Source organism: Orycteropus afer, unplaced genomic scaffold (assembly GCF_000298275.1).
Source record: "Orycteropus afer afer isolate SDZICR_OR568_19922 unplaced genomic scaffold, OryAfe1.0 scaffold00247, whole genome shotgun sequence".
Lineage (NCBI taxonomy): Eukaryota > Metazoa > Chordata > Mammalia > Tubulidentata > Orycteropodidae > Orycteropus > Orycteropus afer.
The window spans coordinates 5,058,126-5,083,447 of record NW_006921834.1 but is presented as its reverse complement, the minus strand read 5'-3'; the positions used below and the strand labels follow the sequence as shown (position 1 = coordinate 5,083,447).

Genomic DNA, 25,322 nt, shown 5'->3' with positions numbered 1-25,322 from the left:
ACAATGGGTGGAGGTAGAAGTGATTGGTTGATGCCACTGTGTTCTAGATGAGGTGTTTGAGGCCCTTGTTTGAGGCCAAGATTGAACTCTGGACCATCTGCCCTTCATAGAGCACAGAGCAACACCTAGTACCAGATTTACATTGGACACTGCCTTGACTCCAGAGGAGACCCCTGCTCTCATGAATCAGGAGTACATGCATAGGTTCACACCCCTTTGTAAAACTGAAACTTTTGAGCCTGCTCATCCCTCACCCTCACCAGATCAGTGCTGCTGCTTAATTATTAATGTCTTCATTAAAATATATATCTATATTCAATATATATCTATATATATAGATATAGATATAGATATACAATTCAGAAATACAGAATCAAAGAACTAAAGCCCTATGATAGATTGCCCAGTCTTCCTTCTGCGGAGTGGCTGGTGGGTTTGAATCACCAGCCTTACAGTTAGCAGTAACATGCCTTGGGCATTATGCCACCAGAACTCCTTTAAAGCCCTATGATAGAGATAAAAAGAGCAGCACATGAAAATGAGTTGTGGATTGTTTCTTTTCCCCTCCTCCAAATGTGCCTTAAATACCATTAACTTAGGCTGAGCAGATCTGCAGCTACCACTTCCCTGTGTTGTTGTTATGTACTATCAAGTTGGACCCGACTCATAGCGACCCCTCCTTGGGTTTCTGAGGCAGTATCATTATGGAAGTAGATTGCCCCATCTTCCTTCTGAGGAGTGGCTGGTGGGTTTGAACCGCTGGCCTTCTGGTTAGCAGTCAAGTGCCTTAGGCACTGTGCTACCAGAGCTGCCCCACTTCCCTGTAGAGGAAATTTAAGAATTATTGATGGGAACTTCTTAATCTAGCCCAAGATTTGTGCTGCAATATAAGAGAAAGATTATTCTAAGAAACCAAGAGCCAAAAAAATATTTTGGATTTGATCAGCTAAAGATAATTTCAGGTCTGGTGCTGTCTGAAGAGTTTAAACTCTCAGGTCAGGCCCAGGCAGTCCTAGGTGTAATTAGAATCCAGTGTTAAGGGGTCATTGTGGTAACTGCCCCGAGGGCTCTTATAGAACAAGGTAAGTTTGCCTGTGAAAGAGTAGGAAAGCCTTTGACCAGGAGTCAAGCCTTTGGCCTGGAGACCCCCAGACTTCACCCCAGTTTGGCAATAAATTCAACTCTTGATTATTCAGACACTAATAATCCTGTTGGGATATTTTCATCTAACCTGACAGTTGGGGAGAAGCGCTATCTTGGAAGAAAGAGCAGTAACTAGCCTGGGAGTCAGACAGTGTGGGCCTTTAATCCTGCCTCCAGACAGCCAAGGTGACACTGAACAAATTCTTATGTGTGGCTCTCAATTTGTTCATCTATTAAATGAAAGAAAAAATTTGTCCAAGATTCCTTCCAGGTGTTATTCTAATGATAAGAGTAATAATAAAAGATCATTCTAGAAGTCACAGACCTGAGGCCAGCTCGTTGAGGGCTGTTCTGGAGGGAAAGACTGGTGGTGGTGGTTAGGTGCCTCCAATCAGTTCTGACTCATAGTGACCCTAAGTACAACAGAACAGCCCTGCCCCATCCTTATATCATTGGCAGTTATAAGGAAAAGTTGCATTCACTTGTCCAGACCCAAGTGTGAGTTCTCATGGAGCCAAAATCCTGTGAAGGAGTTTCCTCATTGGGTTCTTTTCTTCTTGGGAACTGCAAAGTCAGCTGTTGTTCTATTGAGTATGTTTCACTTGTTGATGTAGTAACTCATCAAATCCTCAAACAAATGATTTCTTGTCAACCAGGACTAAGGGAGCTTGTCCTGTTGGAAATCCAATGGTGAATGAGCTGAGGAGGGGGCAGCTTATATGGAGTGTGTGTATTTATCTGTATTCTTTTCCATAGGTACCATTAAATTTGTCTGGCTTAATTTAATGGGAACTTCTGGGACCTGCAGAGACTGTAAAGGGCAAGGGTAAGGTTCTTGTCATCTGTTCAGGCTCCTCTCCTTCCAATGGAACTTCCTCACTTTCTCCCGCTCCCTTTAGCCTCTTCCCTTTGCCAACATGTATGTATGTTCTACTGCCTATTCTCAATTTTCTCTTCCCTTTGTGTTTTTCTTCTGCCTCTCAACCACCTTTCCTTCCAGGTCGTTTGAGTCAAGTTGAAGTAGGCAGCTGGTGTTACCCACTTCCTCTACCTGGGGGAGGGCCCAGTCTGTTTAATCAGTGCTAGGGGCTTTATTCTAACACTCTGGAACCTCTGTTTTCTTTTTTCCCTTTTCTTTTTTTTTTTTTAATTTTTTTATTTTTTATTGTTGTTGTTGTTTTGTTTTCTTTTTTGTTTTTTCTCTTCTATTTCCGTGTAGGTCTCTTTAGTCAGCCTTATAGCTAATGCCCTGGGCTACTCGGAACTAGGTGCCATAAAGTCCCTTAGGACCCTAAGAGCTTTGAGACCCTTAAGAGCCTTATCACGATTTGAAGGGATGAGGGTAAGATCCTAAGAGCAGCTGATCCTTCTGCATGCCAGTGGAACCTGTTAAAGCATGCTAGAACTGATCACGTGGTGGAAAGATCATTCAGACACGAACTCTGTGATGCAGCTGCTGATTTGATCCTCCACTCTCTCCCTCGCACCTGCCCCGGGCGAAGGGGAGTTGCATTAAGCTGCTTCATCACATTAATATTGGCCCCACTCCCAAAACATGCCATCGCAGAACACGTTAACATTGGCTATTCTCATTTGGCCTGGCTTACCTGTAGCACTTGGGGTGGCTTTCTGGGCTGTTGATATAATAGGGAGAATCACCAGGTGCAAAGAAGGGGAATTGTAACCCACAGACCCACTGAAAAGCATGGGCTGCAGGCAGGGAGGATCTGTGTAGGGGCATCAGCCAGCTGGGGACTGTGACTTGGAATCACTGAGAAAGTGTCCAAGAAAGGGTGTGAAGACATGATGGCAGACCTGGGATTGGGGATGGAGCAGAATTTGGCATTGACCCTGGGAGAAAAAAGAAGAAGAAAAAAATGCTTTTCTTTCTATTCTGATTCCTCTTATTGCACCTTGTTGTTCTCAGCCCAGTCCCATAAGGACTGGCAGCCTCTGTCTGATAGCAAAGCTTTCTTCCTTGCCCTCAACCCCTCTGCCCATGCTATATGGTCCCCTATCCTAACACTCAAAATAGCAACTAGGTACAATGCTAGTGACTGAATATCAACTCGTGATCCTAAAATTTCTCGATACCTCCTATTCCTGCCTTGGTGATATTTCACCCAAATCCAAACAATATAAGGTGCTGTCACCCATTATAACTCAGAAATGAGGCTCCTTGTTTTGGTGCCTTTTTTCCTGTCTCTTGGTTTCAGTGAGTGTGTGTGTATGCACATATACACACACACAGATCAGTTTCCTAAAATCAAGCGGACAACCAGCTTTTAGTGGTAATAGTTGTCCTCTGGAAATCAGAGAGGTCTGTTATACTTAACGAGACCAAGAAAACTCATTTTAATTCAGATGTTGAATACATGCAGGAGAGCAAACCAGAGGATGTATTTTTAAATCAGAATACAGGAATAAAAAATTAAACTGTTGCAGTAGTCCACCTGAAGCAAGGCTAATTGGAGAAACTAGATACCAGGACAGTACTGCTTCATTCATTCCTCATTGGTGATCCCTGGCCACTATTCCATGAAGCAACTCACAATTGTACAGGAAAATGAAAATTCCACTGGGACTTGGGAGTTTTATTATTTTAGTCTACTTGGACAAATACTTTTTGCAAGAAACTCATGTTTCTTCTGAAGCACAGTCACAGTTTGGTTTACTAAATGTAAGCTTTATGCAGCTCACCCAAAGCCATCTGCAGGAAGGTCAATTTCACAACAGCATGATTTTATTTTAATAATGAAACAAGAACTCTGGATTCTCAGTCATTCTCACATGGATGAGGGAAATTTCAGAATGAGTGTGATAAAGCCATTGTTAAGCTCAGGCTAAATTTAGGGAGAGAAAGAGTCTGATAATAGAGTCCGTTGCCCCTCGTTGCTTTGGTGTAAGCGTGAGACCTCTGACTCCAGTCAGAGGAGCAATTGACTTGGGTCATTGAGAATAGGATTCAAATGGGTTTCATTGAAAATAGGATTAAAGTGCTCTTCCCTATTCCTCCCACCTTCCCACACTTTTCAGAAAGGGTTAGTTGAAGTTATAAATATATGATCCTAATCTTGTGATAAAATTGATAGTCCATTTTGGTGACTGACTGAGGACAAGATTCTATTAAAGACCCTACTTGCACCATCCTGCCTAAGCTTGGTAGCCTTTGATTCTCTGCCATTCCATAACAGTGATCCTGTGTGTGTGTAAAATGAGATTGGCAGTGCCTGAAGAAAGTCTAGGAAAAAATTGCCCAACTGCCACTTATTCCAACTTTCTGCATCTGGACTCTCATTACTCTTAGCTCTGCCCCTGTGGCCAGCTGATGCCAATATGCTCATGAGAAAATGTTTTGAACACTGAATACAGAAGCCCTTTTGGCCACTCCTCTTCCCATTATCTCCTCCTTTCCCCACCTTCCTCTGGACTCCAGAGGTGCAGAATAGATGAACAGAGTAGTAGAAAGTTTTATTTGAAAAGCTCTAGAAAGTAAAACATCTACATTAACATATTTTCAAATGAGATGACATGGACAAGAATATGTCTAAACCCAAAGCTGGAATTCAAACAATAAATGTTCAGTGGGAGAAGCTTTGATACAAGTGTGAGACCTCTGTAATTGACTCCCGTCAGCCGGCAATACTGGTCATGGCTGGGTGGGTGGAGAGGGTTCCTGGATTCACTCCTGTCCTGAAGTTTCCCAGCCTTTCTGTGGAAGAATAACTACAAGAAGAAATAGGGAATGTGGCCAAGTTTATAGTAAGTTCCCTTAATAAACAGAATAAGATACATACATTGAAATGTTATTTTTCTTGTAAGGGGTGTATTTTTTTCATTCTTTAGTTTGAGTACTTCTGAGGCTAACACTTGAGAGAAGTCTTAAAGTGAGAATCCTTTAAATAATAAACCCACACAAACTGAATACCCTAAATGCAGATGGGCTCGACTGTCACTGTGCTGCTGCAATATAGGCTCAGCCATTTGCTTGAGAAGGAACACATGACCCTAGCCTGTCCTGGGATAATGACTCCAGTCTCCCTCTGTCCTTCCTCAAACCAAAGAACAGAACGTTGAAATACTCGTGCTGTTGGCAAAGGAATACTTAATGTAGTTCTTTGCTTTTCTCTCCTCCATAGTAATCACTTTAAAATTTTGCTGTGCTATTAAATTGTTGAGGATATATCATAGTAATGCTATGAAACATGCATGCATCTTTGTTGATTGTCAGTACACACAGTTGTCCATTAAAGCCATGTTCCCTCTGCCAGATATTGAAAGATAATTGATGGATTTTATAATATTTAATGAGCAACAGTAATATATTAGGTATTGTAGAAAAGACACAAATGCTATAAGGGTTAGTATCCATTGGAATTTTCTCATCAATTAGATTTGTGTCAATTACTAAGTAAAAACTTCCATTGAAAAAAAAGTAACTATATTTGTTGAAATTACCTAGCTTTGAGTAATACTATCAATATCTAGTCTTTAACAATAGTGAGTTTCATCATAATTAAAGTCAAGTAGAATAACTAGAGAGTTGTTAGCAGAAGACAAGATCCAATTCATTAAGCAACTTATCAGGGAAATTTTAATTAAAATTTATAATAATCTGTAGTGTGAGGAGTTCAAAATAAGAAGGCATAGTTTTAGTTTCTTGCCCTTTAATTGCTGAGAATAGTAGCACAAGGAGAGCTACATAGAGAGTACAGTTAAATTTCTATTAAATATAGCTTATCACCTAATGTTCTCAGCAAGGAAGAATTACTAGTAAATTTCACCAACTCTTTGTTTTATTCATAAAACTAATCAGGGTGAGAAGTGTTCCCTTGATTATGATTTAAAATGAAAGTGTATTTGCATCTTAAAAGTGCGCTGGACTTTAGGATTTCTATGTCATGTGTCAGAGCAAGGCTCAGTGAATACTTTTATGTATTGATTCCACTGATGAGTATAAAAGTTCAAAGAGATAATTTGGTCAATTAGCTAATTATTCTTCCCTGTTGTAAATATTACCCCATACTTAAGTGTAACACATAGACAAAACGTGAGACTAGGTTTGCATAGAAACCAAAATCATCTTCTCTATAGTCAGAAGACTTCCTGGAGGAGGTAGATTCTAAATTAGATACAAAGCAACCTTTGTAGAGAGTTTCAGTTTTTCGGGGCCTACTCTCCAGGGCAGTTGTGATGGTCTAATAGAAGGTCATGACCACCCACCTTAGCTCTGGTGCCAGATGCTGTCACACAGACTTGAGCCTTGGATTCTACATTATCTGCTCTCTTATTGTTTGGGGAATGATTATTCCGTTTGTGGACCATCCTCCTTTTGCCTGTTCTTTTGCACATTTCATTGCTTTTTGGTGTTCCCACCAAAGAGTGAGCAACTCTTTGAGGAGGTAAAGTTCAAATCTGATCATCTGGCAAATGTGGTAATTAATGAATAAATAAATATTAATATCATTATCCAGAAGAACAGTGAGGATTTTCCAAGTTTCAGATATTCTGGCTTTCCTTGCATTAACAGTTGAAATATAACCATTTTATATTAATGACAGCTATTAGATCTGGAAGAGATTTCTTGGTCTAAGAATTAAGAAATAACTGCCTCTCAGTCTAAAGGCTTTCATACATGGATTGGAGAAACACAGAGTCAGTATTTTAATCTAAAAGGAAGAATGAGTCCTTAGCAGAATATCATTTTCTTTTTTTTTAAATAGAGCATGACAGATCAGATGGCTTTTCTCAGCAACATGTTCTGATAAGTGACATTGCAATCTAAGGCAAAAACAGAGGATAAAAACCTAAACCTAAGTAGGACCCAAAATAGAGCCCATAACTTCCCCGGGCGTTCCTTCTATAGCACGACCCTGTGGTGTGTGCTAGTTGGTGGCCAGTGTCTTACGGCACTGAAAAACTGATGTAGGGACGTGATGATCCTTGTCACCTTCTTCTAAGGAAATATTAGGAGAAGGTAAACTTTATTTATATCCAGTGTCTTTATGTTAATTCCATTCATCCTCCTAGAATACTAGAAAAGGAGAAAGCATTCTTCCCATTCTAGGGTAACCTGGGCCTCAACAGTCCTGCTTAAGACAGCAGCAAGTAAAGAATCAGGGCACAAATGAGGATCTCGCCTACCAGCTTGGTTTTCGGCCCCACCACCTGAAGTGTTATTTTTGTAAGCACTTTAAACTCCTCTAGTGAAAACTGCTGCAGCAGTGGGAGAGTTGTCTAGCTACTCTCACCTGTAGTGTGAAGCAAAAGCAAAGTTAAGACAACCCAGAAACTTTAACACCAAAGAGGTTTGTTCCTTTGCTTTTTCATTTCTGAGCTAACTGTAGTCAGTGATTTTTTAACAGTATACCAATTTTTGGGTTCCAAGAGCAGTGATCTTAGCCACTCAAAACTCTCTAAGAAACTTACTAGTATTGCTAATATATTGTAAAGAATCAAGTCAAGCCCTGACTTGAGCAGAGACGTCAGCATTAACCAGCCCTCCATGTGTAGTGGCTGGTCTGCCAGCAGGGGGCAACTCTTATAATTAGAAACTTAAAAAGCCAAGTGGGGGGAAAAAAGGCTGAAGAATAATGAACCTGAGTGAAAAGCACATCTGTTCAGATTTTTATTTTATACTGTTTGGTAGAGGGAATATAGCTTTTATTTTCTCTTGAGCCTGCAAAATATGCATGCTCAGCTACTGCCTGAAATAAGATAACTGGCCTTGCATAGTCATGAAACAGACTTTATATATACTGTCGACTAATTCACTGCTAACCCCAAAGGGTAGTTCTCTGATTTTGAACAATTATACTTTGCTTTGCAGAGGGGGAATGTCTGTTGAAAGACGAGTTAGCTCGAAATTACTCAGATTTTCCCATGAGACCATATTTTATGAGTCGGGGAGGAGGGAGACTGGGCTAAGAAATATTTTTTCTGTCCCAGGTTGCTTCCTAGAGAGAAAACCTAGGCCAACTCGGGCATAGAAATTTGTATTACTGAAATAAATATGTGATTGATTAAAATCACCCCCAAAATACAGTTCATAGACTTAAAAAATTTTGGCCCCACTGTGGATCTTTCTGGTCATTCCAGCTCCAAAGGAGACATGTTTCCATAGTCAGAGCAAGCCACACATAGTGTCATTCCCCTCCTGGAAATCAAAAGAATGTGCTTGCCCACACTTGGCTCCCAACACTGAGCGACCTCCCCCTTCCAATGCAGGTGGTGGTGAATGCCTTGGTGGGCGCCATCCCCTCCATCATGAATGTACTGCTGGTGTGTCTCATCTTCTGGCTGATTTTCAGCATCATGGGAGTTAACCTGTTTGCGGGAAAATACCACTACTGCTTTAATGAGACTTCTGAAATCCGATTTGAAATTGAGGATGTCAACAATAAAACTGAATGTGAAAAGCTCATGGAGGGGAACAATACGGAAATCAGATGGAAGAATGTGAAGATCAACTTTGACAACGTTGGGGCAGGATATCTGGCCCTTCTTCAAGTGGTAAGTATTAATTATTTTCAGTCCTGTGAAATTCAGACAACCAACAAAAATTGAATTTAGTTCCTTCTCAACCATGCTTTTGGAATCAGGGTTATTGTTAGTAGACCCAAGACAGCAGTATCATTTCCCAAACCCATTCCAGGACATCTTTCATCAATACTTGCCAACTCCTATGAGATCTCACTCAAAGGGAGTTTTGTTTGTTTGGGTTTTTTAAATGTATTTTTTTCGTTGTCAAGAGTAACTCAGGAAAGCATATACCAGTTCAACAGTTTCTACACGTACAAGTCAGTGACACTGATTACATTCTTCAAGTTGTGCAGCCAACTATCCTCGCCCTCCTTTTCTGAGTTGTTCCTGCCCTATTAATAGAACCTCACTGCCCCTAAGGTTTCTAGCTAACCTTTCAAGTTGCTGTTGTCATTTTGATCCCATATAAATAGTTCTTTAAAAAGAGCTGGAAGTCTTTTCTTTTGTTCAGAATCGGAGTTTCACTCAGCAACAAATAAAGATTGCTGTAGCATTATAAGGTTGCACAGAAATCACCTCCTCTCCCTAGGTCAAAATGTTTCCTTAAAGAGAAAGAAAAAAAATAAAGAGAGTACATAGAGGGGGAAAAAAAATGATGGCAATTTTGATAAGAGCAAAACAGTCATACATAATAGTTACACTAAAGTTAAGAAAAGAATGTAGCTGTGTTATGGTCCTGCCACTCATATCAGCTCAACCTCAGAGGAACTTCTTAATGCATCACAGTAAGAAAGGATTTGTTTGAATTATGCAGGTAACTAATTCTTGCTTCATTTCATTCCATCATGCCTAGTTTTTCTTTACATCATATATCACATAAGGCAGAATGATGCAATGCAAGCTTATAGGCTTTGGAATCAAAGATTCCAGATACAGGCTTGAGCCAGGCCAAGCCAGTATTAACTAACTGTGTAACTTTGGACAATTGGCTTAACTTCTCTGAGTCTTTGTTTCTTCATCTGTTAAATGTGGGTAGTAATACTTACCTTACACACAAATATGAGAGAATTCATGATATTCTATTTAAAATTCTTAGCATAATGCCTTGCTTATCACAAGAATCAATTGCCTTCGAGTCAGTTTCAACTCATGGCGACACCATGTGTGTCAGGGTAGAACTGTGCTCCGTAGAGTTTTTAATGACTGGTTTTTCAGAAGTAGGTTACCAGGCTTTTCTTTCCAAGGACCTCTCGGCAGACTCAAGCCTCCACCCTTTCAGCTAGCAGCCAGATGCATCGACCATTTCCACCACCCAGTGCCTAGCACATAACAGCACTCAGTTAACTTATAATATGCCTCCAGCATGCAGTTGTTGGGAGGATCAAATGTAGTATTGCAGGTGAATCTCTCAACCTAACTTTACACATGGCAAGCATTCGCTATTAGCTAGGAGTAGAAGGCAACGTTAGTAGGTTTATAAGTGGTTTAGCTTGCCTCAAAGATCTTTTGTTATTCCAACCCAGTTGAAGTAAATGGACCCCCAAATTGAATCGGAATTGGATCAGCTCCAGGACACCAATACATATTCGTCCAGCCAGTCAAACATTGTAGTCAGAGTCCTCACAACTTGCAAGGCACTGTGCTTGGCATTGCTAGGGCCAATGGATAAATTGCCCATGTCCTTAAAAAGCTTAGAATCTGGTTGAGTGAGTAAAATTGAAGTAAACATGGAGAATATTAAATTGGTTATCCATATTTGTTTTCAAAATCAAGTTATATATTCTAGACTAAAGCAGTAAAATAGCAAAGGGCCTGTCAGAAATGAAGTTGGTGTTGGCACTGCCGTAGGCTTAGCGTGTGTATATTAGTAGGGAAAAGTTCTGATTTTTTTTTTTAATGCAACTATGAATTTTTCAGACCTCCTTTTCTTATGTAACACATTTTTAAATGACTCCTCAATGGAGGGCTAAGATCTATGCACATTCAGTAGATTCCTGTCACTTAGCCATAAGTATGTTGTTGTGTTGTTATGTGCCCTCAAGTCGGATCTGACTCATAGCGACCCCTCCTTGGGTTTCCGAGGCAGTATCACTATGGAAGTAGATTGCCCAACCTTCCTTCCAAGGAGTGGCTGGTGGGTTTGAACCGCCAGCCTTCTGGTTACCAGTCAAGTGTCTTAGGCACTACACTACCAGAGCCATAAATATGAGTTTCCCTAAATTTAGGCAACCTTATTAGGCCCATTTTAAAGGTCTTTTGTAAGAGTATTGATCCAGTTACCTAGTCGCCAACATGTTTCTTTGCCAAACTTTGAGGTTATTTTCAGGGACTTACACAAAACTCCCTTGGGACCTGTATTAACAAACAGGAAATTTGATGTCCAAGTGAGGTTGCACCCAAAATCCCTATCCTGTATTTCCACTGAACCTAAGTGTGCCTTTGGGGACCTGCCTAGATCCCACCTGTCACTAATAGGCACAGTCTAATAATGGACTCTCTTTGCCAGGCAACCTTCAAAGGCTGGATGGATATCATGTATGCTGCTGTAGATTCCCGAAAGGTAAGGATGTGTGCATAGTGAAACGATTCTCTGAGTTGTTCTGAAGGCAGGTGGAATGGTGAATTTCATCAACAGAGAGAGAGGGAGGAATGGAAAAGTTGTAGCTTATGTTTGGAACTTTATTGCTTACTTGATTAATTTTAGATCATTTTCCTGCTCTTAGTAAGTCATCACTCTCTTACACCAGCTCTCGATGATTAGACTGTTGATTTTTACCTGGCCCTAATGGAGCCATCTACTCATTAGCCCTGCTTTGAAATAAAAGTGTGGTTCTCAGCAGACAGCTCTTCCCTTCCCCTTACCTCATGATTTACATATTTTCCACATAAGTCATGGCGGGGATAGTGCCTTAGAGCAGGAACTGCTGGTTTGCAGAAGACAGGCAGAGAGAATTGAGGACTCCTCTACCCAGTTTGTACAGCAGCTAGAGTGGGAGTGAGCAGAGTTATAACTGGTGACCTTGGCATGTTGGAAACACCCACATGATCCCCAAGCTAGAGGCTGACAGTCTTCCTTTCTCTCCTTCCCTTTGACAGCCTGATGAGCAGCCTAAGTACGAGGACAACATCTACATGTACATCTACTTTGTCATCTTCATCATCTTCGGCTCCTTCTTCACCCTGAACCTGTTCATTGGTGTCATCATTGATAACTTCAATCAACAAAAGAAAAAGATAGGTCTCCTCCCCTCATTGCTAGTGCTCAGAGGTCAACCCAGATGAAAGGCACTTCTGTCCCTGTCTACAACAAGGATGCTTCTCTCTTTTCCCAAAAATCCATATTGTCGCCTGTTCTGGTTACCTAGTGCCACTCTGACAAGAATATACCACAAATGGGATGACCTTAACAAACAGGAGTTTATCCTCTTATAGTTCAGGAGGCTAGAAGTCCAAGTTCAAAGTGCCAGGCTCTAGGGGCTGGGTGGAAGCCCCTCAGCCTTGGGCTTCAGCTCTCACTCTTGCTCCCGGCCCACTGAAGCTAGAGGCTTTTCTTCACTCAGACAGCTACTGGCTGCTGAGGCTGAGAAGCCCAAGGTTGACAAGTAGAAAGGCACAGTCCCGATATCACCAAATAACATGGCAGGCCATTAACTCCAGTTCATTGTAAGTCCCAAGGTCAGCAGAGCATGGCAGGCTGCTGAACGACACGGCTACATGCAGGGTTCAAGGTGCCATAAGCTAGAGTCCATTCTCAAAGCTTCTCCTTGTATACAAGAAGCAGACCACATACTCAAAGGCAGCTACTCAGCTGCTCCTGGTAGATCCCACCATGGAGTTGATTACCAGTCTCATCATGGGGAATACTATATCCAGCTGCCCAGCCACTGAACCAGGTCCAGTCAAGCTGACACAAACGTAACTATCACATTGCTTCACTGTGGCATTAGCCCCATTGTGTAGTAGCCCCAGCCAACTCTTTCTATCGGAGATTGTGTTTTACAGCATGTAGTTTATCACATTTACTAGCTATCTTTTGTTCCTGAGGCCTGTTACTGGTTTTTGCCTCCCATCAGAAGGAGGTTGGGTCAGAGAATATCTCTGTTGTTGTTGTTGTTATGTGCCGTCGAGTCGGACCCAACTCATAGCGACCCCTCCATGGGTTTCTGAGGCAGTATCACTACGGAAGTAGATTGCCCCATCTTCCTTCCGAGGAGTGGCTGGTGGATTTGAACCGCCAGCTTTCTGGTTAGCAGTCAAGTGCCTTAGCCACTATGCTACCAGAGAGTATCTCTAGTGACAAGTAAAAAGGAAAGAAAAAAGCAGAACATTGACAGTTGTAGCGAGCAGCAGAAATTATCTAAACTTAACCTGTGTTAATCCTTGGGTATCACTAGCAAATTGGGATTTAAGTGATGATTCTGGAAAGCTCAATTCCCTGCTTGCCCTAGATGATTCACACCTTTTCCAAGGCAAATTGAAGAGATTACTCTTGTCATTCATTTTTAAGTCTGTCCCAACAAACTAAGAAATCCTCCAAATTGCTTTCCTGTACTAGAATTTCTTCATTTTTAATATCATCTGAAAGAAATGGACCATTAGCCAGGGCTTTTTTTTTTTTTTTTTTTTTTTTTTTTAATGTTGTTTCTGGGATTTTACCAGGCCCTCCAAAAATTTATGATACTATGTGACAAGACTGTCTTCTCAGTCATTGTTCAGGTTTGCCCTTCCACCCTACCCTGACCTAAACCAAAAACCATTGCCTTTTGAGTTGATTTGGACTCATTGCAACCCTGAAGGACAGAGTAGAACTGCCCCCATAGGGTTTCCAAGACTGTAAATCTTTACAGAAGCAGACTGCCACATCTTTCTCCTGTGGAGCAGCTGGTAGGTTCAAGCTGCCATCCTTCAGGTTAGAGGCTGAGTGCTTAATCACTGCACATCAGGACTCCTTATCCTTCCCTAAGCGTTCTGTAATTGGGAAGTCCATTTCCTTTCTATAAGGACTAGCAGATCTCAGAAATCTCAAGCTGAAGACAAAGACAGAGATCTCCTTGAATTAGAATACTTGTCACAGGTCTGCCTCACTCTGGGACAACTATTAGTTACACTGACCTCTGAAAAGAAAAAAACATAGATCTCCCTTAGTTCTCAGTGTTGATCCTTAGGTCCAAACCCATCATATATGAGAGCTAGTTGTAATTGCCCCTTCTCTTTTTCCTCCTTTACTTTGGAGGTCAGGACATCTTCATGACTGAAGAACAGAAGAAGTACTACAATGCTATGAAAAAGCTGGGCTCAAAGAAACCACAGAAACCCATACCCCGGCCCCTGGTAAGTGCATTGTGTAGGCTCAGGGCATAGCAAGAACCCAGGTGGAAAAAAATGCTGCTAGGATTACTGAAAAGGTAGCAAAGGGCAAGTGATTGGTTGTCTGAAACCAAACTCATTGCCATCGAGTCGGATCCGACTCATAGCAACCCCTCCTGGGTTTCCGAGGCAGCATGACTACAGAAGTAGCTTGCCCAATCTTCCTTCCAAGGAATAGCTGATGGGTTTGAACCACCAGCCTTCTGGTTAGCAGTCAGATGCCTTAAGCACTACGCCACCCTCTTCCAACCACCCCATCCAAAAGAGCTAAGTAAGGTGGCAGAAGACAGGGATTAAGGATGACTGTTCCATTAACCCTGGGCCTTTACTATGATCCTTCTGTGGGGAGCAGCAGAGAATGGGCGTGTTACCCACATTGGCTCTGGCCCTGGTAGAGAGGTGTTTTAAGAGACAGCAGTTAATCGAGGCAAAATGAAAAATGCAAGCTGATCTCTTTTCTACCTGTGTAAGATAGTCTTCTCAGCTTCTCTACCCAAAAAGTATGTCTTTGTAGGATGTGCATGGAAGCTAACCGGATGCTTCTGGCTATTTGTGGGAGAAGAAGAGGGGGAAGCTAACACGCAGATTTCCTCTTCTGAAATTTCCTTTTGAAGCAGACTGAGATTGTGCTTCACCCTCTGTTGGTAGTTGGTCCCTTTTTTCAGAGAAGGAGCTGCTGTACTCCTAAATGTATATATTTGCTGGGTGGGGTCAAAAGCCAGGCCCAATTTCCTTCTGCAACTTTCATTTAAGGCAACTTTAAAAAAAAAAAAAAAACCTCAGCAGAATCCTTAAAAGCTTATTTTGCAATCCAATTTGTGAAAATGAAAGTAGAGCTGCACTGTCTGAATTAAGAGTAGAAGTCCTGGAGCACTCTCCCTACCAACTCTCACACATTGCTGTTTGCAACCAACCTCACCAGTTTCTCAGGGAAAGGAACCTCTAGCATTTTGAAACAGTTTGAAAGCCACAGAGTTAAAGTAATTCTGACAGTAAGCCTAAATGCCTAGGTGTTAAAAAATAATATGTATCGGGGGAAATCTGAAACAAAAAGAGTGTTCTTTATATTTCCTTGATGTTAGAGTTTCCATTGTGTGGCAATTATAACATTTACAAATTTCTATTCAGTGCTTTGCATATAGTAACCTAAGTGTATTTTCTTCCAGACTGAAATACAAAAAGCTCAGTGTGATAAGAAGCATTATTAATAAAGACTGATTAGGGGAGAAGGGCAGCATTAAAAAAAGTATAGAAAGACCAGTGTAACCTTCCATAAGGATTCCATATGGAACCTTTGCCACCATCCATTTGTTTATTTGTTCATTCAATAAATATTTATAGATTTTCTGCTAGGTACTGGGCATAGACTGATGAACAGAATATAGTTATGTTGTGAGAAGGGACCAGTCCCTGGAAAAAGATATCATGCTTGGTAAAGGAGAGGGTCAAAGAAAAAGGGGAAGACCCTTAGTGACACAGATTGACACAATGGTTGTCACAGTGGGCTCAAGCATAGCAAATATTGTGAGCGTGACACAGGACTGGACAGTGTTTCATTCTGTTGTACATAGGGTTGCTGTGAGCCAGAGCCGGCTCAATGGCACCTAACAACAGCAATGCTATGGAGTTTACAATATAGTTGAGAAGATAGGTAATAAATAAGTAAGCAAACAGGTATTAAACAATGTGAAATGATGTGGGGAAAATATGTACCTGAGGGCCCTACAGAGAATAATGGAGTTGGTGTAGGGAAATCTAACTCTGTAGAATAGAGAAAGCCTCACTAAAGAATGTCCATTTGTGTGGATGAGAAGAAACCAAAGAGTTGAGGAGAGATTCCTGGAACAGTGAAAAGGCTTTTAAGGAAGGGAAATTTTGTGTGGCCAGGTGTTGATGAACTAGAGAAGGAGCCATGAGATGAGTAGGGTTGGTGGAAGATATTTTTAACCCAGCTTAACAAATAGAGATTTTGTTGCAAGCCCAACAAGAAGCTATTGGATGGTTAAGAAGGAGAATGGTATGATCCATTTATGTTTTTAAATAATTACACATACTACTTTATGGAGATTGCATTGGATGAGAGAAAGAGAGGAAGTAGACCAATTAGGAGATTATTATAGTATAGAAGTCCAAGTAAAAGATGATGATGACTTAGACTAGAGTAGAGGCAATAGAAATAAGTGAAATGGACTAACTCAAATTATGTTTCAGGAAGAAAAATGAACAGGACCTGCAATGGATTAAATGAGAGGTGAGGGAAAGGAAAAAGATAAGAATGACCCTCAGATTTCTGGCTTGAGGAACTGGATGAATAATTGAGATGAGGAAGACTGAGAGAGGAACAAGTTGGATAGGGGATGGGAGATAAGACTTAGGTCTGCTTTGAAAATACTAAGTTTGAAATGCTTATGAGTCATCAAGGAGAGATGTCAAGTAAGCAATTGGGTATTCAACACAGGAGTTCATAGGAAAGGTATGGACTGGAGAAGGAAGACACTGAGAAGTGTAAGTACGTAGATGTCATGGAAGCAGAGTAAATGAGCTCTCGTAAGGAGAAGGCATAGAGAAAGAAGGGGTCAGATGAGGGGAGAAATGGCTTGCAGATGAGATTACCAAGAGCAGCTAAAGAGATAAAAAGGAATCCAGACATGTGTGATGTCATAGATGCAAAAAAGAAGAGTGGTCATTTTAGAAAATTTTGTGAAGTAATACTGACATTGGTCTCCATTCTTGCCCCTGGTAGAGCAGCAAGACAGAGATGGATGTTTTTACATAAAGAAAACAAGAGTACTTTGAGTAACAGGATGGAAGCTCCTACAAGTCTGCTTGGAAGGCCTTTCATGAATCCTGTCTTATCTTTCCTTCTTTCCCTCCCCAGAACAAAATCCAAGGTATCATCTTTGATTTTGTCACTCAACAAGCTTTTGACATTGTTATCATGATGCTCATCTGCCTTAACATGGTAACGATGATGGTGGAGACAGACACTCAGAGCAAGCAGATGGAGAATATTCTCTACTGGATTAACTTTGTCTTCGTCATCTTCTTCACCTGTGAGTGTGTGCTTAAAATGTTTGCCTTGAGGCACTACTACTTCACTATTGGCTGGAACATCTTCGACTTCGTGGTAGTCATCCTCTCCATTGTGGGTGAGTAGGACAGAGGGGCAGAGGGAAGGGGACCTGACTGATCTCAAGGACAGCATTCCTGGGAGAGCAACAAATTATACAGGTCTGAAGTACAGGCAGGTTACCCTCACCGCTTAAGTCCGTGTGGGACCTGAAATCATCAGCTGGGCTTGCCTAATAAGTTACATGATCAGCTTGTTTCTAGAGTTCCTATTGAGAATTCATAGTAATTATGAATTGTAAGCTCTGTGCTGAGGGTGGGGAAATTAGATTTGATTCTTGAATTCAAGGAGTTTAAAGTCTAATGAGGAAGATAAACTTATTTTTGAAAAATACGGCTATAATAGAAGTAAATATAAAGTGGAAAAAGGAATGGTAAGAGATCGTTAAATTGGATATTGGTGACTAATCCAGGAAAATTGTTGTGATGGTGGTGGTAGTGATGGTGATGATGACGATGGTGATGATGACATTGCTTATTTTACTGTGTGCCAGGTGTAGTTTGAGAGCTTCTTCACCTATATTATCATTTAGTCCTGTGACAGCCCAGGAAGTAGGCTATTTTATTACCTTCAATGTGTAGATGTACAAGGTCACTCAACTAGGATGTGGCAAAACTCAAATTGAGGTCTGTCTAATCTAAAACTTACAAGTTTTTAATAGTGACTATGTGGCATTTTGCTTCAACTTCAAGGCATGTAAAGGGGTGATGTCCTAGAGAAGGCAGGTAGGTAGAAAGAAATGTCTTGTTGATTGCCCTACCAAAATTTGTCCTTGCTTTCCTAAGAGGCATCTCAGATGGAGAAACTCTGCCTTGGTCCCAGGTAGGCTTGACTGACTTATGTAGCTGAGGAAAATTACCTGAAATCCATGGGAACTGTCCCCAGAGCTCCAGTGGCCACCCTGCATTTAGCAAGGTGGTAACTATGGACCAGAAGGCAGCTGGCTCTCCCCTTGGCCTGTGCTACCCTCTCCTTCTGTCCTCCAGAGCAATGTATTTCTAAAGTGCGTTGATCCATGAAACACTATTCCCCCAACTTTCTCACTAAGGAAAGAATCCCATGATCAGATTACTTTGAGAAACACTGTACAGAGAGTACTGCCCTTTGCAGTGTCACGGAGCATATTAGCCTATTGAAGGCTCTAGAAGTCCTACAGTAAGTAATCCTGCTTAACATACTATTTGACCATCTTGTAAATTGAATTATGCCCCCGCCAAAGTATGTGTAGTAAATCCTAACCTCTATGCCTGTGATTTTAACTCCTACTTGGAAATGAGTTCTCTTTTATGTTAATTAGCCAGCATTAGTGTAGAGTATACAGTTTATATATAACCCATAGTTATGAACTAACCCCCATGTAGCCTATTATATTAAAAATTAGAGATACATACAATGGTTCATAACAAATGGACAATACTCTGCAACGCACATAACATTATTATTACTGTATTAATATGTTAAAGCTGTTTTAGTATATCTGGCAGTGTTTGTTTAAGGTTTCTATGCACAGAAAGGTACAGTGTATAATATATATTAAGACAAACATTTAACTGACGTTGGATACCTACCCGTTTCAACTTAAAGATAGACTTAGGAATGGAACTCATTCATAATATGGGGATTACATTATTAAGAGATTACATTATTAAGAGATCAAACAAGCAAGCAGAGCAGAAATGGGGTAAGACAGATACCAAGATACATGAAGATCTCCAAGGAACCAGGAAACAGAAGCTAAAGAGACAAAGACCTTCCTCCAGAGCCAACAGAGAGAAAAAACCTTCTCCTAGAGCCGGTGCTCTGAATTCAAACTTCCAGCCTCCTAAACTGTGAGAAAATAAATTTCTGTTTGTTGAAACAACTATTTGTGGTATTTCTGTTACAGCAAAACTAGGTAACTAAGACAGAATTTGGTGCTGGGAGTGGAATGCTACTCTAAATAGTACCTAAAATGTGAAAGTAGTTTTGGAATTGAGTAGTGGATAGAGGCTGGAAGAGTTTTAAGATGCCTAATGGAGGGGTCGGTATGAGTCGGGGCTGACTCGATGGCAAACAATAACAACAACAACAACAATAGTAAAAGCTTAGATTGCCTTGAAGAGACTGTTGGTAAATTATGGACATCAAAGTCAATTCTGGTGAGGGTTCAGAAGAAAGTGAGGAAAACTATAAAGGAAGTCTCTGTCATCTTAGAGAATACACACGGTGCCAACAACAGAATGTTGCTAGAAATGTGGGCATTAAATATGCTTCTATTAAGGCTTTAAAGAAAATGATGAACATGTGATTGGATAATGGGGGAAAGGCAATGCTTTTTATGCAGTGGCAAAGAACTTGTCTGAGTTATGTTCAAATGTTTGGTGGGAGATAGAACTTGTAAGTGATTGTGATAGTTGGAGTTGTGTGTCAACTTGGCTGGACCCCAGTTCTGTGTGATTGTTCCCATGATGGGATCAGATGACTGTGTTCTGAGTGGCCAGTCTGCCCAAGGGGAGTTTCCCTAGGGGTGTGGCCTGCTTCCAAGATAACCAGGGACATCCTGGGAAGAGACACATTCTTTGAGGGATTGGAACCCTGGTGTGCGGACTACAGACTTCCGTGAGTGAGCAGCCCACCGCTCGGCCTGGAGATCTTGGATTCGTCTTTTGTTGGAGTCAACAACCAGTGTACTGCCTGCCAGCCTTGAATTTCTCGGCCCCCTGCGCTTACGGAAGCTAAGGCTGCCGCCAGCCCATTTCCTCCAGAGACTTGGACTTGTCAGCTTGGACTTGTCGGCTTCTATACGCTTGTGAGCCATTTTCCTAAGATAAATTTCTCTCTCTCTGTCTCTCTATAAATTTATATATACACTTTGCTGGTTTTTGTGTTTCTCTAGAGAACCCAGTCTAACACAGTGATGAACTTAGATATTTAGCTGATTCAGTTTCTAAAAAAGATTTTAAAGGGGCTGTGTGGTTTTTCCTTACTGTTTATAATAATATACAAGAAGAAAAAAATGAACTTAAACATGAAGCGTGCAAAATGAAAACAGAACTTAAAGAGTTGGAAAATTCTTTTATACAAACTAAGGACATGTGTCCTAGGATACTTACCAAGGATGTGCTATATAATCTTTCTTAAAAGAGATTAAGCCTATGACTGATGGATCTCACCAACTACTACAACAGAAAGCTTATCGGCTTCGACTGAAGGGGACAGAGGAAGAATGTAAAGAAGGAACACTGTTCATGTCTAGGATGTCCATAGGCAGAAAACAGGCCAAAGGAGGTACAACTTTTGTCTTCCAAGAAAAAAAAGAACCATCCTTGAAGCAGCCAAGAGATTAGCAGAACTGTTGGAAGGAGTGCAGGAAGTAGGACCTTCTCAGTTTCAAAGGGGGGGCCACAGTCTCCTGGATCTGAAAGACTCAGATTTCACCAACTCAATTCTGGAGTATTGGGCTTCCATTAAGGTGTGCCAAGAGGACGGAGCCACCACCCAGACTTGAGGGAATATGGCTGCTATGCCCAAGAGGCAGAAGAACATGACCTGCCAGGGCCAAGCAGGTGGTGTAATTACTCAGATGGACTCGGAGAATGGGGCCACCCAAAGCCAAGGGAGCAGAGTTGCCATTCCAGTGGGTCTGGAAGGTGGAGCTGAAGCCCAGGGCTGGGGGCCTCCACCTAGAGCCCAGAAGGTGTGGCCAACACCCAGAATCTGGAGGGCAGAGCCATTTCCCAGATGGTCTCGGAGAACACAGGATTGTTTTTAAGCCTTGAGAGCTAATACAAATTGATCTGCTGCATTTTGGACTTGCTTGGTGCCCATTACCCTTTCTTTCCCTCCAGTGTCTCCCATTGCTAATGGAAATGTCTACCTTGTGCCTCTTCCACCATTGTACTTTGGAAACTTGTAATCTCAATTTCATAGGTTCACAGATAAAGAATTTTACCTCAGGATGAAATATGCCTAAAGTCTTACCCATATTTGATTTAGATTATTCAGAAGATGAAATTTTAGACTTGGAGTTGATTTAAGACTTTGGGGGTAATGTGATAGGGTGAGTGTGTTTTGCATGTGCTAAGGACATGAATTGGGGGGGGGGCAGAAAGTAGAATGTTATAGGTTGACTTATGTCCCCAAAAAATACATGTTGTAAATCCTAACCTCTATTCTGTGATTATAATCCCATTTGGGAATGAGTTGTCTTTGGTATATTAATGAGGCAGGATTAGTGTAGAGTATATCTTGAATCAGCCTCTTTTGAGACATTAAAAAGGTTAAACAAGCAAGGAGAACAGAGCTGGGTAAGATAGATACCAAGACACGTAGACGTCTGCAAGGAACCAGGAAGCAGAAGCTGAAGAGACAAGGACCTTCCTCCAGAGCCAACAGAGAGAAAACCCTCCCCTAGAGCCAGTGCCTGAATTCAGACTCCAGCCTCCTCAACTGGGAGGAAATAAATTTCTGTTTGTTGAAGCCATCCACTGGTGGTATTTCTGTTGTAGCAGCACTGGAGAACTAAGACCACAACACAGTTTTTTCAAGTAATATCCTCACATTTACATGGAACACAGTACATGCCAATCACTGTCCTAAGAGCTTTACATAAAGAAGACAAAAATTCTCACAACTGGACCAGTAAGCAACATCATGGTAAACAGATCAAAGATTGAAGTTCTCAGGGATTTCATGTTACTTGGATCAATAGTCGACACCCATGGAAGCAGCAGTCAAGAAATCATATGTTGATATATCCTAAAGAAGAGAGAGACAGAACAGGAACAGATATATGCACACCCCTATTCACTGTAGCACTATCCACAATGGCAAAAAGATGGAAACAACCTAGGTGTCCATCAACAGAAGAATGGATAACCAAACTGTGGTACATACACACAATGGAATACTATGCAATACTGTAGAATAATGTAGAATCTGCAAAACTGCATAACATGGATGAACTTGGAGGACATTATGTTGTATGAAATAAGTCAATCACAGAATGACAAATGTTGTATTAGTTCATTATTATAAATAGTAAAGGAGAGGTTTATATATGGAAGGAAACTTTCTTTGTTGGTTACCAGGGGTGGGAGGGGAGTGGAGGAAACACTGCAAAAATTTAAAAAAAAAAAAAAAAAAATCGTATGTTGTACTGCACTCGGCAGATCTGCTCCAAAAGACCTCTTTAAAGTGTTAAGAAGCAAAGATGTCACTTTGAAGACTAAGATGCCCCTCACTCAAGTCACAATATCTTCAGTTGCCCCATATGCATGTGAATGCTGGACAATGAACAAGGAAGACCAGAGAAGAGTTGATACCTTTGAATTGTGGTGTTTGCAAAGAATACTGAAAATACCATGCACTGCCAGAAAAATGAGCAAATCTGTCCTAGAAGAAGTACAGCCAGAATGCTCCTTGGAGACAAGAATGGCCAGACTTCGTTTCACCTGCTTTGTTCATGTTGTCAGAAGGAACCATTCCCTGGAGAAGGATATCATGCTTTTTAAAGTAGAGGGTTAGCAAAGAAGGAGAAGACCTCAAGATGGACTGACAGACACAGTGACTGCAATAATGGGCTCAAGCACAGCAAGGATTGTGAGGATGGCGCAGGACCGGGCAGCGTTTGGTACATGGGGTTGCTATGAGTCAGAGCCATCTTGACAGCACCAAACAACAATGCTTAGATGGAAGGAGCTCTGGTGGCATAGTGAGTAAGGCTTTTGGCTGCTGACCAGAAGGCCAGTGGTTCAAACCCAGCAGCTGCTCTGCGGGAGGAGGATCGGGCAATCTACTTCTATAAAGATTTACAGCCTCCAAAACCCAGTGGGGGTCACTGTGAGTCAGAATCAACTCAATGACAGTGAGTCATCATTATTATTATTATTCTCAGACACTAAATTAAAGAGGAAGAGTGGTGTCACTACTTTTGATGATGAGGATTTTTATTAAATATCATTAATTTTATCAGGAACAAAAGTATAGAAATTATCTTTTGTAATTAAGTTGGGTAAAACTGAGGAGCTCTGGTGGTGGTGGTTAAGGCATTTGGCTGCTAACCAAAAGATCAGTTGTTTGAACTCATCAGCTGCTCTGTGGAAGAAAGATGAGGTGGTCTGTTTCTATAAAGATACAGCCTTGGAATCAACTCAATGGCAGTGAGTTTGGGTTTTTGTTTATTTGTTTTTAGTTTTTAGGGTAAAACTAGTCATGGAACCACCTAGAGGATCCCTTAAATGTCCTCCAAGTTCATAGAGAGTGCTATGAAAATAGGAGGTCCCTGGGATAGCAGATTGGTTGGGAGGTCAGATAGTACTCCCTAAATTCTGGGATCATGGCCTGAATTTTCACCTTGTGGGAAAACTAAATATGATTAATTGAATAACCAGGGATTTAAATGTATATTGTGTTCCGGCAATATGGTTGGTTATCCATTCTTCTGTTGATGGACACCTAGGTTGTTTCCATCTTTTTGCCATTGTGGATAGTGGTTAGATGGCTGTCTCCCCTTTCACACTCCCCTTTATGGAGACAACTACACATTCGTCCTTCAAAAACCTTGCTCAGTCATCATATTCTCTCTGAAGTCTTCCTTGCCCATCTTTGACCCTTTCTTGACCCACCCATCTGTGCCCCCAGCAAAGCTAATCACACATCTTATTCTATCTCTGTACCTTAACATATTTGAATTCCTGCATCACTTCATTCAATTCACCCAACGGATATTAGGGGATATCTGCTATGTGTCACGCACTATGGTAGGTTCCAGGAAAATGAGGAATGAAACATAATCCTTACTCTAGGAAACTTTCACAGATTTTAGAAAGGGCGGCAAATGAGTAAATCAGCAATTTCGGTATCATGGTCAGTCCTGTGTGGAGTTATATACTGAGAGTGTGCTATGAAAATAGGAGGTCCCTGGGTGGCATAAACGACTAATGCTGACTGGTAACCAGAAGGTTGGCAGTTTGAACCTGCCCCGCAGCACCACGGAAAGCATGATGATATGCTTCCATAAAGATGGCAGCCAAGAGTGCCCTATGGAACAGTTCTACGTTGTATCATGTGGGGTTTGTCATGAGTCAGAACTGACTAGACTGCACAAGACAACAACAGTGTGGGAGCATGCAGGATGTCAGCCACTCGTCCCATACATGCTGAGTGTTTGTAGCCTCCCACCTGATAGAAATGAGGCCATGCTTCTGGATAGCAGACTGGTTGGGAGGTCAGATAGTACTCCCTAAATTCTGGGATCATGGCCTGAATTTTTACCTTGTGGGAAAACTAAATATGATTAATTGAATAACCAGGGATTTAAATGTATATTGTGTTCCGGCAAGATGGCAGACTAGGCAGAAAGACTGCACAGACGCTCTTCAACAAAGAAAAGGGAAACCAGTTAACACAGACACAGAAGATAATCCTGGCCCCCTGAGCCTTGAAGGAAAGGATATAGAAGTGGAGTAAACCCCAACTAGCAGAAGAATCTGCATGAAAATACCAAAAAAGGAGACATACGGATCTGCGGTCTGGCAGCGAGCCTGAGCAATCCTGATGGCACAGACAGCTTGGAGATTCCCGAGTGGTGGTAGGACCTAAGAATTAACCTAAAACTCACCCTGCTAGCCAGGGACTGCATGCAGGACTATGCACGGTGGCTGGAGAACAAACGGAGAAGGTGAAGAGAAAGGTGGGCTGAACTGTGGACTTTTGCCGGTCCGGAGGGTGCCACCATTTTGAAGGTTTAAAAAGCGGCTTGACTATTTTGGATATTTAAAGAGACAGCGCGCTCGCAGATTCCTGGGGCTTAAGAACACGTTCTGCTTTCCAGCAACCCCAAAGACACTCGGGACCTGCAAGACTGAAAAGGTACAACATTCCTCTTGTTACCCTTATATCCCACACTCGCTTGGTGAAAGGAGGTGTGGCCATCCCCACTCCCACCTACCTTCTGGGCCCACAGGAACTCCATCACAGTCTATGTGTCCAGACGGAGCCTGGGTGCCCTACCCTGTCCTGCACCGATTTTTTTTTTTTCTCTTTTTTTTTTATTTTTTTCTTTTTCACTTTCTTTTTTCTGGTGATTAGTTTGCTTGTATTTGTCTGTTTTGAAAGAACTAATGTTATTAATACTTTTGTCCTTTTTATTATTATTCTTAATCTTCCCCTACCAGGTCCTAGTTTTCAGCATTTTTTCTTTTCCTTGTTCCTAGATGAA

At 41.4% G+C, this 25,322-nt stretch overlaps 1 protein-coding gene across 1 annotated transcript in view; it reads left to right on the top strand.

The window, feature by feature from the left end:
• The window catches only part of SCN8A (sodium voltage-gated channel alpha subunit 8), a 138,775-nt gene that overhangs the window by 100,150 nt on the left and 13,303 nt on the right, over positions 1-25,322 (top strand). Inside the window, exons 20-25 of the mRNA XM_042782139.1 lie at positions 2,363-2,485; positions 8,371-8,655; positions 11,132-11,185; positions 11,722-11,859; positions 13,852-13,956; positions 16,871-17,141. Coding sequence (XP_042638073.1) covers positions 2,363-2,485; positions 8,371-8,655; positions 11,132-11,185; positions 11,722-11,859; positions 13,852-13,956; positions 16,871-17,141 — 976 coding nt within the window. The remainder of the gene's footprint in view (positions 1-2,362; positions 2,486-8,370; positions 8,656-11,131; positions 11,186-11,721; positions 11,860-13,851; positions 13,957-16,870; positions 17,142-25,322) is intronic.